The sequence below is a fragment of the Myotis myotis genome, unplaced genomic scaffold, assembly GCF_014108235.1.
Source record: "Myotis myotis isolate mMyoMyo1 unplaced genomic scaffold, mMyoMyo1.p scaffold_m19_p_4, whole genome shotgun sequence".
In the NCBI taxonomy this organism is placed as follows: domain Eukaryota; kingdom Metazoa; phylum Chordata; class Mammalia; order Chiroptera; family Vespertilionidae; genus Myotis; species Myotis myotis.
The window spans coordinates 40,913,124-40,932,077 of NW_023416346.1; the positions used below are offsets into that span (position 1 = coordinate 40,913,124).

Sequence of the window (18,954 nt, forward strand, 5' to 3'; positions counted from 1 at the left end):
TGTGTTCCTTACTCCCAAACTTCTTTATTTCAACTTCATCTTGTTTGTTTGTTTATATTTCTATTAAATTTATTGTGGTTTATTGGTTAACATCATGTAATTTTCAGGTGTACAGAATTATAATGCATCATCTGTATATTGCATTGTGTTCTCAACACTCAATCTAGTTTCCATTACCTTATATTTGACCCCCTTCACCTATTTTGCCGTCCCCACCTCTCTTTCCCCTGTTGTCTGTATCTATGAGTTTGTTTTTGTTTGTTTGGTTAGTTTATTGCTTTTTATTTTATATTTCACATATGAGTGAAAGCTTATGGTTTTTGTCCTTTTCCATTTTAGCATAATACTCTCCAAACCTATCCATATTGTTGCAAATGGCAATATTTCATCTTTTTATGGCTGAGTAGTATTCCATTGTATGTATGTACCACATCTTTACCTAATCATCCACAAATCAAACTTCTTTTTCTTTTAGAAAACTGTAACCATTTCAGACCTTGGCAATGCAACATACAATGGAAGTATCTGTGGTGATGACCAGAATGGTCCCAAAATTGAGGTGCAATTTGGATCTGTTTTTTCCTGGACTGTGAATTTTACAAAGGAGAAGTCTACTTATTTAATTGAAAGTATCTCATTTTCCTATGACACTAATGATAGCACAACATTTCCTGATGCTAAAAAGAAAGGTAACCTTAATAATTGGATTTGTGTTATGTTCTCTTGCTGTTTATTAATAATAAAAATGTGAATAATTTAAAAATTATGCTAATGCATGTATGTCTTCCTAACTACACTGGAAACTATGCTTTTGTATCCTTCCCACACCCACGTACAGCACAGTGTTCAACACAGCATTGATATTTGCTATGCTTTGTATCAGATAGTACCTTAATCCTTACCAATAAGCCTGAGAAGTAGATATTTTCCCAACTTTACAGGTAAAAGGAATGAGGCTTGATGATATTAAATTACTTTCCCAAACGTCACACAGGCTAGTAAGTGGGTGAGCTGTTTTTTTGAACCAAAGTCTATTGAGCTACACACTTAACTATTACTATTTATTTCATTCAATGGGCACTCAATAAATGTTGAATCAATGAGCAAATCCTTTATTAATAACTATTTTAAATGTGTACAAATTCAGTAATCTAAAAGGAGCAGAAATGCTTCATCTGCAAATCTTTCTAGCATTTTGATAGGATTTTGCCAACAAGTAAATGATGATTAATTAAAGATAAAATGACTGGAGTCAACATTTACTGCTATTTTGAGAAATATCAGGTCAAAAAGAACTTGGGGAAAGCATTGGCAATTAGGTTACCACTGTAACTACTAGAACTGAAATGTGTATTAAAATGTTTTGAAGGCATAGATAATGGAGATTTCCATTGTGTTAGGGATATAATTCTCTCCTTTCTTCCCCCTCTGTTGAGGTTGAGTTAACATGATGTTTGTAGTAGCTTAGCATTTCTCACCAGTAATATTTCATTCTGACCCCAGAAATAGATACAGAGACTTCAGTTGCCTAGACCTGGAGATAAATAACTCATTTGGATATATGGATATTAAAAGATCATATTTTAAGGACTCAGAAGTGAATGTGGTCATATAAAATGGGAGTTATCGCAGACTTAGATTTGGAAATCAAATCCTAGTTTTCTTTTTTACCAATCTCTTAGTTTGAGGGGGATAACTAAAGCAAATTTGTTATGAGATATCATATATATTTAGTTTTGTGCCCTACATTGTATTTCAGAGCTAGTATAAGATTTGCCCCTCAAGGAGCTTAAAAACTAGTTGGAGAGACAAAGTGAAATTATTTTTTCAATTTATATGGGAAAATTAGAAGGCATTGAGATCTGTGTGAAGTTGTTGTTTGTGCTTGGGAGGTTGGAGGACTCATACATCTTTTCTGACAATGTGAGAGAAGCTCTCCAGTGGTTCTCAACCTTCCTAATGCTGCGGCCCTTTAATACAGTTCCTCATGTTGTGGTGACCCCCAACCATAAAATTATTTTCGTTGCTACTTCATAACTGTAATTTTTCTACTGTTATGAATTGTAATATAAATATCTGATATGCAGGATGTATTTTCAGGGGTCGCGACCCACAGGTTGAGAACCGATGCTCTAGACCCTCTCTCTCAAAATACAGAGTGACTTTTGCATATTGTACATAGTCCCTGAGCCCATCTGTGCATGCCTGCAGTTAAGAGGTCAGATTTAAAGTGTTCTTATAAGTAGTCCTGATTAAGAAAGAGCACAGAGAAAGGAGAGGTCAGTGTGTGTTGAAGTGAAAAAGTAGGACCTGAGCTGAAACTCTGCTAATGTAGAATTAGAGTAAGCAGAGAATTTTGAGCAGAGTATTTCCAGCAGGGGGAAGCATCGTGTGTGTGGCAGTAATTGAAAAGCTGCCAGATTAAAATAGAGGCTGTGTGTGTAGCAGCCAAGAAAATCAAGTTGGCCAGGTGGCAATGGGTCTAAGTTATAGGGAGCCTTGGAAGCCAAGGAAAGGCATTTAGCTTGATAGGGTAGGCACTGGGGAACCATTTTAGTTTTTTACCAGGAGAGCAATATAACCAAAGCAGAGACTACTAGTTTATAAAGAATATTCTGCAGAATTAATTTGGAAGTGAGGAGACTGCATCCAGAGAAGCCAGCTTCAAAGGCTATTATAGTAATTAAGGTATGATGTGATGAGTGCCTGGACCAAATGGGTGGCAAGAAAAGGAGGTGGGGTTTAATCTGACAGATTGATGGGAAAACTTTGGACTCTAAAAGCTAACACCTATTTCATCCACCTTTTATTTTAAATAAGGAGAATGCAGATTTTTTTTTATTACTAGCATCTGTGTAATATTTTGAAACTATTTGGAATTTAAAAGGGCTTCCTTAAATGGACTGTTGATGGTTTTTTAAATAATTTTGTGTTTTCTTTTTAGGCTTCTGATAATTGAAGTGACTTGGAAATTTCTGTTTTCTTTAAAGAGTTTTTTTCTTGATTAAAATACAGAAAAGTACCAAGAATAATATAACAGGCCCACGTGTACCCATTACCCAGAATTAGTAAATGCCATTGTTTTTCACATTTTGCCTCATCTTTTAATTTTATTTTTTAAATATATTTTTGTTGATTTCAGAGAGGAAGGGAGAGGGAAAGAGAGATAGAAACATCAATGATGAGAGAGAATAATTGATCGGCTGCTTCCTGCACGTCCCACACTGGGGATTGAGCCCACAACACAGGCATGTGCCCTGACCGGGAATTGAACTGTGACCGCCTGGTTCATAGGTTGATGCTCATCCACTGAGCCATGCTGGCTGGGCTAAATAAATAAAATCTTACAAATACATTTGACGTTTCCTTTGTACCCACTCTCTAGTCTAGAGCCATTTTCCTCCCTGCCTCCTGAAACGTAACCACTCTCATGAATTTGCAGTATAGCCTTTCTGTCTATTTGTTCCTTCTTGACTAATACACATGTCAGTAGATATGTTCATAAACAATACATAGTTTAAAATGATAGTTTTATACTGTAAGTCAATATTTCTACAACTTGTTTTTTTTTATTAATTTGTTTTTTGAGGTCTAAATACAGCGAGTTCATGTAGCTGTTCACTTACGTTAAGGGTAAAAACAAGTGTTCTAGTTTATTGGTTAAAATTTTTTTCTTTGGTCATTAGGGGGCGCCAAGGCAGCATTAACTGGCTGCTGGGCTATATGATGGAGAGGCACAAAAAGCAGCCTGTATTATGGACCTTGAATAGTACCTTCCTTACTGCTTCTCCAAAAGAAACTAAGCCATTTGGGTGGATAAGTGTGGTCACAGTCTTTTGAAGTTTTACTATAGGAATTATAATAAATACTATGTACAGAATGGCTATAACTTACTGCTTTCACATTCTGAAGATTTCATGAAATGGAATAGTCTTTAAATTCTATCCAAGAAGAGGTTCCAAAAATTCATGTACTTACTATAACTTACTTTGGGATAGTAGCACAGAAATAAGGATCTACTATAAAATCCCTGATTAATGCATCTGTCTTCCTTTTTAGTCACTGTCCTGTTGATTCTACCTTAGATATGTTTTCAGCCTTGCCTCTTTGCTCTCTTCCTCTCACCATCTTAGTTTAGGCATCCCCCTCCTTGCTTTTTACCTTAACCATGTCATCAGACTTCTAAGTGGTTTCCCTCTTAAATGACTTTCCCTAACATTTTTCTCCCCTGCCTATCTCATAATTTTGCTATCGCCTTTAAAATAAATTGTACATGTGTTATTTATTTCCAGCTTTAAAAACTGGAGCTGACCTCCCACTGCTAAAAAATAAAGCCCCATTAACCTGTCCTTTAATCATATAAGATGCTTCAGAGTGTGACCACCTGCAGCTTGTCTTCCCTTCCTAACCTCCATTTCTCTTGTACCCTGTGTTTCATCCATAGGGAATGTGTCATTCCCTGAAGATGCCATGTCCTCTGTCACTTTGGAGATGGGGCAGAAGAGAAGAAAGTGTAATGCATATTTATATTATCACTTTTTTTCCTACCTTCCTAAAAACAGCTATTGTTAATCTTTTTTTACAGGAATTTTTACTGTTCATGAACCTGTGGCATTCAGAATTCCATTGAATGACATCTTTAGATGCAATAGTATGTTGACTGCAGAAAAGAAAGATGTTATCCAGCACTATTGGGATGTTCATGTACAAGCTTTTGTCCAAAATGGCACAGTGAGCACAAAAGGTGACTCCTTAAAGTATATGTTCCTGTACTTGGGTCCTAAATTAAGATGAGTATACCAGGTAGCTTTGTTGAAGTTGTTACCTGCAAGCAAGCATATACTAAGATTTATTCATAGTTTACACTGGACTATAATATTTTTATAAATAATAATTCTTATTCTTATGGAACTTATAATTTTAATTTTATAATGTACCTCTTGTGGAATGGTATTTTAAAAATATTTTTATTAATTTCAGAGAGAGAGAGAGAGATAGAAACATCAATGGTGAGAGAGAATCACTGATAGGCTGCCTCCTGCATACCCCCCACTGGGGATTGAGCCTGCAACCTGAGCATGTCCCCTGACTAGGAATCGAACCATGACTTCCTGTTTCATAGGTTGATGTTCAACCACTGAGCCATGCCAGCTAGGCTGGAATGGTATATTAAAATGCTTTATTTATAGTGTTTTCAGCCGATACAACCTAGTCTTTGTTTGATCAAATCCTCAAATAGTATTTGATCATCAGCTCTTTCACTTTTGATGATGCAAGTCCAAAGCATAGAAATTTTATTTCTGAGTTCTAATCTTGAATTTTATAAATTGGTTTTATAATTTTCATATAACTGTATATAACTGTAACAATTTCTCATTCATCAGTTCTGGGAAACTACCAATACTTCCTAAAAAGAGGTTGAAATACCTATGATTTGCTCTAGGGGTAACACAAATAAAAAGTTCATTTGTATTTAAATCCTTCAATAATCTCCAAACTTTCTTCTGGTAAACACTATCTTTATAGTGGTTGTATGTGGGAGAGAAGGGGGCAGGCCTACATTGGAGCAAAATGTTTTCAAACTTAAGTCTCTGATTTTCACATAAGAGGCAGTGAAGTTCTTTGGGAATAAAGGGACTTAAGTGTCTGAAATGATGGATTTGCAGCTGGCCATGTTTGAGTAGATAAAGCATTTGTGTGTGTCAAGCCTGTTTGCTGTGTCATAACTCTTAGAGATTGTCTGCATATGAAGCAGCAGTTTGAGAACTCTGACTCATTTATTTTAAAATATCTATCGAGGTATTCCCTCCCCTTCTTTTGGACTGCTATTGTGATAAATAGTTTGCTCTTCCTAGGCCTTCATGAGTTAAGAAAAAGTCTACTTTAATTTATTTTGTCCTTTGTTTTAGAGTTTCTGTGTGATAAAGATAAAACTTCAACCACTGTTGTGCCCGTTACTCCCACCACTTTACCATCTCCTACTACAACACCTGCTCAAAAGGAAAAACCAGAGATTGGATCCTATTCAGTTAATAATACCAATGGCACTTGTCTTCTGGCTACCATGGGGCTGCAGTTGAACATGACTCAAGATAAGGTATAGTTGTCTATAGATATCACTCAATATAAAGTATGGTTGTTTATTTTTATGCTACATTCTATTTGCATCTCCTTTCAAGTAGTATAGCCTACATTCAGCTCAAGCGTAGTGTTATTAGAATGATGGCATTTTAAATGGAGATTTGATGTTGACTCATTGAGTTTTGGTGAGTTTGGAGTTACTATAACCATGAAGAGTTAATGTTGTTCTCAAGGTGTTATCTCGGGCAGTGGGAAACCTCGCAGTTTAACAGACTGTTTGGGTTTAGATTCCATTTGCCATCAATAGATTAGGCAATATCAGAGTTGATCGTTATTTCAGTCAGTTTAAATATAATTCCTTCACACTTTCATCAAAAACATACGCTATAGGTTGATGTATGAGAACAGTGTAGCTATCTATTTCTCCAGCTGTTTGATGACTGGAATCATATAGATATGTCCACATACAGCATGGAACTTCTAGTTGCAGTGTTCCACTGAGGCTACAGAGGGTGTACCAACAAACAAATCCCATTTCCAGAGACCTGTGACTTAAACAAGCCAGACAGCTCTTGCTCCATAAATTATGTGTATTTTCATTTGGCTCCTTACTAAGGAAGCTTTCCCTCTTGTTTTTCTTTTTTTTTTAAAGTCATCTGAGTCACAGCTTGAAGGCCTGTGCCAACTTTGTTTGAAAGTAAGACATCATAAACTTAAGTATCCAGACAAAAGGATTTTTTTGTTCTCCACTAAAGTTGGTCTTATTAGATTATAAGGTTTTGTTGTAGACATTTGTGGCTAATCTGTACCTTCCTCCCCCCTTCTTCCCTTAAAGGTTGTTACAGTTATTAACATCAAACCCAATACAACTGACTTCACTGGCAGCTGCCATTCTCAAACTGCTCTACTTAGGCTGAACGGCAGCAACATTAAGTATCTTGACTTTGTCTTTGCTGTGGTGAGTAATAGATTTTTCTAAAATTAGGCTTATTCTCTCAGAAAGACATCTGAAAGTATAAATAGGTGTGTGTGTGTGTGTGTGTGTGTGTGTGTGTGTGTGTTTTGGGGAGATAATTAGCTCTATTTTCCATTTCAACACTACTTAATTATAGAGTGTAGTCCATTGATTCCTGTTAATCCCTCAGGGTCACCTCAATGGTCTGTGGCTGGACTCTTACATTAATGTTCACCAATTGTGGCTATTCTGCATTTATATAGATCTTAGGGTAGGAGTAAGAATCAACCCACATCAAAAAAACTGTCTAGCCGAGCCAGTGTGACTCAGTGGTTGAGTATCAGCCTATGAACCAGGAGGTCACTGGTCAGGGCATATATCCGGGTTGTGGGCTTGATCTGCAATAGGGGGCATGCAGGAGGCAGGTGATCAATGATTCTCTCTCATCATTGATGTTTCTATCTCTCTCTTCCCCTCCCTTCCTCTCTGAAATCAATAAAAATATATTTAAAAAAACAACTGTCTAATCGCTCCATATATAAAAAGTATGTATACATATGTGTGTGTATATATATGTATATATATATATACACACGTATATGTGTGTGTGTGTGTGTGTGTGTATATATATATATATATATAAAAGCCCAGTGACTGAAAAGCAGAACGACCAGAATGACCAGTTGACCAGTCTCTATAACGTGCACTGACCACCAGGGGGAAGACGCTCAACACAGGAGCTGCCCCCTGGTGGCCAGTGTGCTCTCACAGTAGGAGCACTGCTCTGCTGACCAGGATGAACATCTGCTCCCACAGCGGGCTGATCCTCTCAGGCCATGCCCCCACCAGTGCACGATCTGTGCACTGGGCCTCTAGTATATCCTATCTAATAATAGAGAAACATGGTAATTAACCGTAACTTCGCTACCCTTCCCATTGGCTAATCAGCGAGATATGCAAATTAATCGCCAGCCAAGATGGCAGCTAATTTGCATATGTCATCCCTAAGCCACGGACTGAGGCTTTAGGCCTGGGTCAGGGAGGAGCCAGCCAGCGATCGTTGAGCCAGCAATCCTTGATGGCGGCGGCAGCAGGGAGCTGGGGGTGCCCCGGCCCAGGCCTAAAGCCTCAGCCAGAGGCTTTAGGCTTGGGCCAGGGTGGAGCCAGCAAGCGATCCTTGATGGCGGCTGCGGCGGGGAACCTGGGCGGAGCCAGCCAGCGATCGGCAGAGGGGAACTGGGGGTGCCCTGGTCCAGGCCTAAAGCCTCGGCCTGAGGCTTTAGGCCAGGGCCGGGGTGGAGCCAGCCAGCAATTGTTGATGGCGGAGGCGGCGGCGGGGAGCTGGGGGTTCCCCGGCCAAGGCCGAATGCCTCGGCCAGAGGCTTTAGGCTTGGGCCGGGGAGGAGCCAGCTAGGGATTACTGATGGCTGCAGCGGTGGGGAACCAGGGCAGAGCCAGCCAGCGATCCTTGATGGCAGCGGCAGCAGCTGCAGGGAGCTGGAGGTGCCCTGGCCCAGGCCTAAAACCTTGGCCTGAGGCTTTAGCCTTGGGCCGGGGAGGAGCCAGCCAGTGATCATTGAGCCAGCCATCGTTGATGGTGGCAGCGGTGGGGAGCTGGGGGTGCCCCGGCCCAGGGCTAAACCAGCAATTGGTGTGAACTACAGAGGAAACACCTTTTTTGACTGCTGATTGGTTAAGCTCCCTGTATGCCACTGGTAATATTCTTAGTAACTTGGGTAATGAGAGTCCAAATAGGTGATCTAGGGTTTTTTTACCACACTCCTGGAGAAAAAAAGGAAGGTCTGCTGCTGGAGGGTTAAGAAATGTCATATCCTGCCCTAGCTGGTTTGGCTCAGTGGGTAATGCCTCGGCCTGCCCAACGTAGATTCTGGGTTCAATTCTGACCAAGGGCATGTACCTAGGTTGCAGGCTCCTCCCTGGCCCAGGCCCAGGTCAGGGCTCATGCAGGAGGCAACCAATCAAAGTGTTCCTCTCACTTTGATGTTTCTCTCTGTCTTTCCCTTTCTCTTCCACATTCTCTAAAAATCAATGGAAACATATCCTCAGGTGAGGAGAATGAAAGAAAGGAAGGAATGAGGGAGGGAGGGAGGGAAGGAGGGAGGGAGGGAGGAGGAAGGAAGGAAGGAAGGAAGGAAGGAAGGAAAGAAGGAAGGAAGGAAGGAAGGAAGGAAGGGAAGGAAGGAAGAAAGGAAGAAATGTCATATCCTATGAAAGACACTTCTTGAAAATACCTAAAGAAAGTTGTCATTTTTTCATGGTGAAGGGACTGGAGTCCGTGCTGATGAAAACACCTTGGTGGCTGCGGTGACTAGCAGTGGCTGCAGCAGCGGGGTGATGGGGCTGGTGCCTTCCCCTGATCAGCCCGGTTGACTCCCACAAAGAAAGGCCAGACTGTGGCTTAGGCCCAGTCCCCAAGGGGAGCAGGGAGCGGGTAGTAGGACATCCCCTAGGGCTCCCAGTATGTGATAGGGGGCAAGCTGGGCTGAGGGACCCGCCCCCCTCCAGTGCACAAATTTTTGTGCACCCGGCCTCTAGTCCTATATAATAAAAGGCTAATATGCAAATCGACCAAATGGCAGAATGACTGGTCGCTATGATGCGCACTGACCACCAAGGGGCAGACGCTCAATGCAGGAGCTGCCCCCTTGTGGTCAGTGCTTGGAGCGCCACTCAGCCAGAAGCCAGGCTCATGGCTGGTGAGCACAGCGGCAGTGGCGGAAGCCTCTCCCACCTCCACAGCAGCACTAAGGACCCCTTGGGGGATGTCTGACTGCTGGCGCGAGGGCACAGGCCAGGCTGAGGGACCCTTTCCCCCAAGTGCACGAATATCATGCACCGGGTCTCTAGTATATATATAAAACCCTAAGCGACCATTAGGACCAGACGACCAAATGACCGGCTGGTAGCAATGATGCACACTGACCACCAGGGGGCAGATACTCATGCGGGAGCTGCCCCCTAGTGGTCAGTGCGCTCCCACAGCTAACCTCCCATGGCCGGCCAACCTCCCGTGGCTCCTCCCCCTGGCTGGCGGCCCGATCAGCCTGGTCAGGACTGGGCGAGATGGCCCCGATCAGCCCTGATCACCAGCCAGGCCGAGGGACCCCACCTGTGCACAATTTTGTGCACCGGGCCTCTAGTATAGATATAAAAAATAAAGTAATATCCATACTATTTTTCTCTATTATTGGTTAGAAAACTCTCATGTTTGTGTACTATAATATATTAGGCATTTTGGAAGCTATACTATTTGTAATAGTACCAGTAATAACAGCTACATTTGAGTAATTGATATCGATAAGGCTGTGTATAAATACTTTGCATGCATTAATTAATTAAATCAAGACAGTTTATAATGGCAGCATTGAGGTTTTTGTTCATATTTGTATCAAGGTCTAAATCTTAAACAGAAAGTTCCAAGTTAAGCACACATTCTCTACTTCTTGCTAGCATAAATGAATCATTGGGAACCTTTATTTTCACCTTCTCAGAAGCAGTTATTATTCCCACAATTTTTAGAGGGGTGTGTGTGTATCTAAGGGATATGAAAATAGTCTTGACATCTGATATAGAAAAAGTTAATCTGTTATTGTTTTATATCTGAACTTGGTTTCCTGAGCCTAAAACCTTTTTTTCTCTCTGGAATATAATGCCAAGAAACTTAGGATTATATTAGACAATTACATTTTAGAAAGGTTTACAAAAATCTTCCCTTTTCTAACATTCAAATCATTCCTCTGTTATACTACATACTAGGGCAGTGATGGCGAACCTATGACACGTGTCAGAGGTGACACACAAACTCATTTTTTTGGTTGATTTTTCTTTGTTAAATGGCATTTAAATATATAAAATAAATATCAAAAATATAAGTCTTTGTTTTACTATGGTTGCAAATATCAAAAAATTTCTATATGTGACACAGCACCAGAGTTAAGTTAGGGTTTTTCAAAATGCTGACCCGCCGAGCTCAAAAGGTTCGCCATCACTGTACTAGGGGCTCAGTGCACGAAATTCGTGCACTGGGGAGGGGGAGTGTCCCTCAGCCCAGCCTGCCCCCTCTCGCATACTGGGAGCCCTCAGGGGATGTCCTAGTGACGGCTTAGGCCTGCTCCCTGCTCCCCTTGGGGAGCGGGCCTAAGCCGCAGTCTGGCCCACCTTTGTGGGAGGTGACTGGAATGATCAGGGGAAGGCACCAGCCCCATCACCCCGCTGCTGCAGCCACTGCCAGTCACCGCAGCCAGCAAGGTTTTTTCAACAACACGGACTCCAGTCCCTTTACCATGAAAAAATGACAACTCTCTTTAGGCATTTTCAAGATGTGTCTTTCATATAATAATAATTTCTTTATTATTTTTTTTTTATCCTCACCTGAGGATATGTTTCCATTGATTTTTAGAGAATGTGGAAGAGAAAGGGAAAGACAGAGAGAAACATCAAAGTGAGAGGAACACTTTGATTGGTCGCCTCCTACATGAGCCCTGACCTGGGCCCCGGCCAGGGAGAAGCCTGCAACCTAGGTACATGCCCTTAGTCAGACCCTGCCATCGGCATGCCAAGGCATTATCCACTGAGCCAAAGTGGCTAGGGCAGGATATGACATTTCTTAGCCCTTCAGCAGCGACCTTCGTTTCTTTCGCCAGGAGTGTGGTAAAAAACCCTAGATCACCTTTTTGGATTCTTATTACCCAAGTTACTAAGACTATTACCGGTGGCTTACAGGGAGCTTAACCAATGAGTAGTCAGAAAAGGTGTTTCCTCTGTAGTTCACACCAATCGCTGGTGGCTGCGCTGTCCTGCCCTGCCTGCAGTATGCAAATTAGCCGCCATCTTTGTTGGCAGTTAATTTGCATATCTCACTGATTAGCCAATGGGAGGTGTAGCGAAGTTACAGTCAGTTACCACATTTGTCTATTATTAGATAGGATATGATCAGTGAATTACTATTAAAACCATTTAGTTACACTTCTCCTTTTCAATGTGGTAAGAGCAGGCCTCCCCAGACACATCCTCTTTTATTTTAAAAAATATTTTTTATTGATTTCAGAGTGAGGGGGAGAGAGAGAGAGAGAGAGATCAATGATGAGAGAGAACCATTGATTGGCTGCCTCCTGCATGCTCCACACTGGAGATCGAGCCTGAAACTTGGGCATGTGCCCTGACCCGGGCATGTGCCCTAATCTGGAATCAAACCATGACCTCCTGGTTCATAGGTCAACACTCAGCCACTGAGCCACACCAGCCAGGTGACACATTATCTTTTAAAGTTGCATGGTGATTATACTATAGTCACTAAGAATGAGGAAATTAATATTTTAGGTTTATTCCCTTTTGAGGGATTGAGTTTGATCTTTCTATATATGGTAAGATCCTAAAAGGACCATGGTTTCTTCTGACTCTAATGGGAAAATATTTAATAATTACAATATTTAATTTGCCTAACAGATTATTTTAAAGTGCAATCCAGAATAGTTCTATTTTAACCATGCTACAGGCACTTTGAAAATTCTGGAAAAACCTGTAATATCATTAGAGTTCAGTGGGGCCCATCTCACCTTCATGATAGATGCTTCCAAAGGAGAATTTATTGAATTCCAGTGTATTATTTGCAGGATGCTATGGTGGGATACAAAGAAGGCATATATTCTCAAGGTGCCCACAGTTTAGTGGTAAAGATAGAAATAGACAAGTAATTACTGTTTTGAGGAAGACCTTGAATGCCATGCTGAGACTTTTGAATTTGATTCTGTGGGCAATAGAGTATTGTAGAAGGTACATACAAAGTGAGATGAGTGTTAGACCAGAGGAAAATACAAGGTGCTATGGGAGTACAGAGGCTGGAGTGGTTAACTCTGGCTGGTGGTGAGTTAGGAAAGCTTAATGGAATAGATTACATTTGAGCTGGACCTTCAAGGATGGGTCAGATTTGTACACAAGGAGAGTGAGTACAAAAGTACAGGTTATCTCTGGATAAAGGAACCCAGTCAAGACCAGCCAAGAAAATTAGGCATGTAGCATGTTTAGTAAAAGATAAATATGGAATAGTGTTTGGGACAAATTATGGAGAGCCTTGAATGCTGAGCCAGGACATAGCCTAAGCAGAGGAGAGATGTGAAGAGGTGGTCAAGTCTTCCTTTATGCTTCCTTCTGAAATTTCTGAGTCTGCCCCCTCGTTTTCATTCCCTACTGCCTTTGTCCTGATTCCAACTTGCATTACCTCATACCTGGACTATTCAGTCTTCTTAATTAATCCCTCTTCTTCCTCTCCTCCCTCAATGTTCTGCATCGGCTAATCTTCTTGAAGCACATCTCTTCCTCAGAAACCTCCAGTGGTTCTGTTTTGCCAATAAGATAACATCTAAATCCCTGGCAGGGTAGTTAGTTCTAGCCTCCTTCCCTGACACTGTGCAAATGTAACCTGCAATCCAGCTTTGTTTCCTTCGTTCCCTCTTCATGAATCTCATGCTTTCCTCATCTTGTTTTCTGTACACAATCCAGTGAGGTAGGAGATAGGTAGTAACCAGCACACAGGCTCTGCAGCCAGACCTCCTGGATTCAAATCCCAGCTCACTGACTACTAACCATATAGCCTCTGGGAAAGTTACTTAACATCTCTTCACTTTGATTACCCCATCTCAAAATGGGGTGGTGTAATTATTCAATGAAGCTTCATATGTAAAGTTTTAAGAACAGTGCTTAGCACTTAGTAAATTCTCAGGTACTAGTATATTTGTGATTATGCTTATTTTTTTAAAATTTATTTTTCGTGATTTCAAAGAGAAAGGGAGAGGGAGAGATAGAAACATCAATGAGAGAGAATCACTGATCGGCTGCCTCGTGCATGCCCCTCACTGGAGACTGAGCCCACAACCCGGGCATGTGCCCTTGGCCAGAATCGAACCCAGGACCCTTCAGTCCCCAGACTGACACTCTATCCACTGAGCCAAACCAGCTAGGGCATGATTACACTTATTTTCTACCTTTACTCATGTTGTTGCCTTCTTGAATACCCTTTTCTGTTTGTTTTCTAATTGAATCCTACCCAATTCAAATGGCCCATCCTTAAGCTTGCATTACTTTTGCTCCTCCCTTAGTTGGAAGTAATTTTTCTCCTTTTCATTTTCATAACTTAATCACTTTCTTTTTGTAATATGGTTATTTATGTACAGTATATATATATATATATATATATATATATATATATATATATATATATAAATTTAGGTCTGTTAATTGTTTCATATCTGAACTAGGTTTCTTGAACATAAAACCTTTTTTCTCTATGGAATATATGCTGAATAATTGAGGATTATATCTAATTATATTTTAGAAAGGTTTACAAAAAATATTTCCTTTTCTAACATTCAAATCATTCCTCTGTTATAGTACCTATATGGCCAGTGAATATATTACATTCCAAGACCCACTGGAACATTCTAAGACCCCCCCCCCAGGGGATGTTTAAAACTACATATAGCACCAAACTCTATATATACTGTGTTTTCTCCTATACATACATACTGATGATTAATTTAATTTATAAATTGGCCATAGTAAGAGATTAACAATAAACAATAAAATAGAACAGTTAGAACAATATACTGTAATACAAGTTACGTGAATGTGATTTCTCTCTCTACAAATATCTGGAACTTTCCATTTAAGATTTGTGTACTGGGGTTGATCATGAACAACTAAAATCGTGGAAAGTGAAACTGCAGAAAGCAAAACTGGATAACGGGGGACTACTGTATTCATCTTATCTTCCCTGGCAGATTGCAAACGGGGCAAGGGGTGGGGCGGGGGGTGCAGGATTTAAATCTGGTTCATTTTGCTAGCTCCCTGGAGCACTTCAATATGTTACCTTGTACATACTAAGCACTGACATAATTGGAATGATGGGCTAATCAGATGAGTGCTTCAGAAAAATAATAGCAGAGAAGGAAAGCTTGAGTTTGAGAGGCTGAAAGGCAGGGAGCTCAGTTAGAGGCTATTATGATTCAAGCTAGAGGTGGGGAGGGCTTAGCAAGTGACAGGAGGAATAAAATGGAGGAAATGAATTGAGTGTCTGAGAACCATATCTCTGGTCCAAAAATTGGAAACAAAATGCAGAGGGAAAGGGTTTCTGTCCCATTTTATATTTTCTACTTAGTTACAATTTTTTCTAATATTAAATTCCAACACCCACTGAAACATTCCAAGACCCCCAGGGGATTGCATCTCTGCCGAGCACAGCAATTAGACCTGTAGAATAATACTTTATGTTGAATAGAGTTTTAATTCATAGTTGTATCTTTTGGGTAATGGTATTTGATTGATTTTATTCTGTAGATAGTAACTACCTGTAAAATTATTTGCAGTATAATATCAGTTCCAGCCTGTATATCTAGTCAGCTGTAATAGAGATGAGCTCTGTAGATTCTCTAATATGAAACAGTCCTTATGATGTGTTGATTAACTGCAAACTCATTTTTTTTAATAGAAAAATGAAAACCGATTCTATCTGAAGGAAGTGAATGTCAGCATGTATTTGGTTAATGGCTCTGGTAAGCAAAATATTGGCCTCAGGGTAAAGAGTGTGTGTTACACTGAAGGAATAGAAACCATAATTGTCTTGTTACCAAATAGTGCCTTACCTAATGGGACAGAAGATTTTGTGTGAAAAATCATACTTTACAACTTAAAATCAGTAACTTAGAACTATAGTAGTCTATCTTTTGCAGTATACCATATTTTCAAATCATGGTGGGTAATAGTTAAGGATGTGACTGATTTTTAGACTATAGAAACATCTATAGAAAAAGCAGGGAACAGTGACAGATAATGAATAGAATTAGTGAGTTGATTACTACTATATTATAAGGTACAAAATGTTGAATCATTATATTATACACATGAAACTAATATCACTAACATAATATTGTATACCAACTCTACTTAAATTTAGAAAAAAAGGAAAGAAAGGGAATCTAGTGACGGGAAGAATTGCTTTTTGTAGGTAGACTTTGTACCCCAAGCTCTTATACTTCACTGAAAAATTCTGAGTTCAGTCTCACTTTTTATGTTAATAGGATAAGATGTTACTAACGTATTTTTTTCTTTGAAGTTTTCAGCATTGCAAATAACAACCTTAGCTACTGGGATGCCCCCCTGGGAAGTTCTTATATGTGCAACAAAGAGCAGACGGTTTCAGTGTCTGGAGCATTTCAGATAAATACCTTTTATCTAAGGGTTCAGCCTTTCAATGTGATAGAAGGAAAGTATTCTACAGGTAAGAGTCAAACCAGAATTATTAATAATTGATGGTCTTATGTTGACTTTTCCTTTGAGTCATGAATACTTAAGCATTGAACTAGAGAAATATAAACTCGCCTCTTGACTCCATGGTAGAGTTCTCAAAGCCTTGAGCAAGTTGTGTCACTCTATATTTGGCTCATCATTTTGCTCAACATAGATTTTTGTGTTATCTGAAAACCATTTGCAACAAACTTCTTAAAGCTAAAAACTGATAAAAGCTTTACATGAGCCAAATTTACGTAAGGTAGGGACGTTGCCCCAGGTTTTAGTTTGTGAGAAGGATGGCACTTGGGAACAGCAGCTTTGAGCATCTGGCTTCTGCCTTGGGGCCATCTTCCAGCTGGAAACATTTTCATACTTGAATAAAAGCATTTTGGTCATATTTTGTTGAGACAAAAGATTATGGTAGCAAAGCCTCAAATATCAGGAACTATGCTTTGGCCAGCCAGAATGATCTGGAGAATTTAAAAATCATGTGCCAGTGTGAATGAGCCCTTTTGAAGATCTACTCAGTCCTTATGATAGTGTTTATCAGATTTTTAATGAAACCTTTGCAAGCAGCTCACTACAGTGTTTATATGAGTATGAAAGATGCATTTGGCATTGCAAGATTAAAATTTGCATGAAGGAAAAAGTACATAAAATTCCTTAATTGACTTGCCCTTTTAAACCCTGTACCTAAAATTGTTGATTTGTGAATTGCAGCTCTACTGAGCACAGCTATCCAGTCATCCACAGCATTTTTAACTATTAATTCCATGGTTTAGAACAGGGGTGGGGAACGTCCAGCCCGTGGGCCGTATAAGGCCCACGAAATCATTTGGTCTGGCCCTGCTTAGGCATTAGGGTGAATTAAATAAATATTTGACCAAATATAGCAGGCTAATTTTTAAGTTGATAATTTTGTATGGCCCACGAATGTTATAAATATCCATCTGGCCCTTGGCAGAAAAAAGGTTCCCCACCCCTGGTTTAGAAAAAAATGTAGAAGCTGTGTTTAAAAATCAATATGCTCTGAGCAATTCAGCTACTTTTGCAGTAGTGCTGAACACCTAGCCTGACTTGGTTAGGTCACAATAAATTGGGTTCTTCGCCCTACTACCATTCTTGCGATAAGAGAGGTCAATCACACTTTAAACTTTTAAAAACATTTATTTTCCCTTTTGTTTTTTTTTCTTTTTTACTTCAATTATTTTGATCCTTTAATGATTTTCTTCTTGAGTCTTTATCTAGCTCCTCTACATTATTACCTTAATTTTAGGTCCAGATATGTGTTTAGAATTTAAAGTTATTTGCAGTATAATATCAGCTCAAGCCTGTATATCTAGTCAGTTGTAATAGAGATGAGCTCTGTAAATTCTCTAATTTGAAACTTTGCTGTTTATGTGCATGTAATTTAAAATCTCACCCAAAGGAGTATACAGCATTTAATATAAGGGTAGGCAAAAGTAGGTCTATAGTTGTGAGTACACGAAACAGTTTATTCTTGTATTATTATTTTGTATTTTTCCATATGAACAACTGTAATCTGCTTTTGCCAATCCCTGTCTTGATGATGAATGTATCACCAATTTGTTGGGCTATGTTCTTGACTATAGGTGCCTATAAATACAACACAGTGGTAATACGTGACTATATAGGAGAAAGAAATAAACTTGTAGTAAGGTAAAAGAATATTGATTGGATTTTACTGGATCAGACTACTCCCTAGGAAAAGAAAAAAAAATATTCTATGGACTGCCAATCCTGACCAGATTGATAAATGTATGATTAATGTAATAAACACACTCAAAGTAGTAAGAGGTCCCAGTTTCTTGACTTTTGCAGCCACTAAAATCATGTGCTCTAAGTCAGGGATCCGTATACTTTTCTATAAAGGCCCAGACAATAAATGTTTAAGGTTTGAAGGCCATATGGTCTCTCTCACAACTAGTCAGCTCTGCTATTGTAGCACAAGGACAGCCATAGGCAATAACCAAATGAGTGTGGCTGTGTTCCAATAAAACTTTATTTGTGGACACTGAAATTTGAATTTCATATAATTCTCATGTCTCAAAATATTCTTTTTTGTTTCTTTTAAACCATTGTAAAATGTTTAAAAGCCATTTTTAGCTCTTGGGCCAAATTTGGCCCATGGGCTAGTTTGCCGTTCTCTGTCTAAAGGATTCCAGAACTAGTCTGGCCATCCTAATCCCATGATTAAACCATCCTGATCTGGTCCCAGTCTCCCAAAAGACATTCACTCTACCACTGAGAGGCTCGTCTTGCCATGTGAAATGGGCTAGATTAGCTCACTTCATTTTAAATAAAGTAATACTCCTGTTTTGGAAAGGACTTTGAATATAAATTAAAAAAACATGTACACATGTATGCATTTACTCATAGATACAAATATATATGTGTTCATATATATGAATATACGTACAATCATATACGAATAAAAGAACAAATGAGTTTTAGGATTTTAATTCTAGAGCAATCTATAATATTCTATAGCTTTATCTTTAAAATATACTGTCTTAATTACTTAAAGTTGAAATTGTAAGAGCACTTCTGACTTTTGAGTCAACATCTTTTACTTTTGGACATTCTTTTTTTTT

General features: G+C 39.5%; 1 protein-coding gene across 2 annotated transcripts in view; it reads left to right on the forward strand.

The window, feature by feature from the left end:
* LAMP2 (lysosomal associated membrane protein 2) overlaps nucleotides 1–18,954 on the forward strand; it is a 39,639-nt gene that overhangs the window by 12,573 nt on the left and 8,112 nt on the right. For both annotated transcript variants that reach the window (XM_036304117.1, XM_036304116.1), the window contains exons 3-8: nucleotides 476–689; nucleotides 4,586–4,744; nucleotides 5,910–6,097; nucleotides 6,917–7,039; nucleotides 15,540–15,603; nucleotides 16,164–16,328. In XM_036304117.1, coding sequence (XP_036160010.1) covers nucleotides 476–689; nucleotides 4,586–4,744; nucleotides 5,910–6,097; nucleotides 6,917–7,039; nucleotides 15,540–15,603; nucleotides 16,164–16,328 — 913 coding nt within the window. The remainder of the gene's footprint in view (nucleotides 1–475; nucleotides 690–4,585; nucleotides 4,745–5,909; nucleotides 6,098–6,916; nucleotides 7,040–15,539; nucleotides 15,604–16,163; nucleotides 16,329–18,954) is intronic.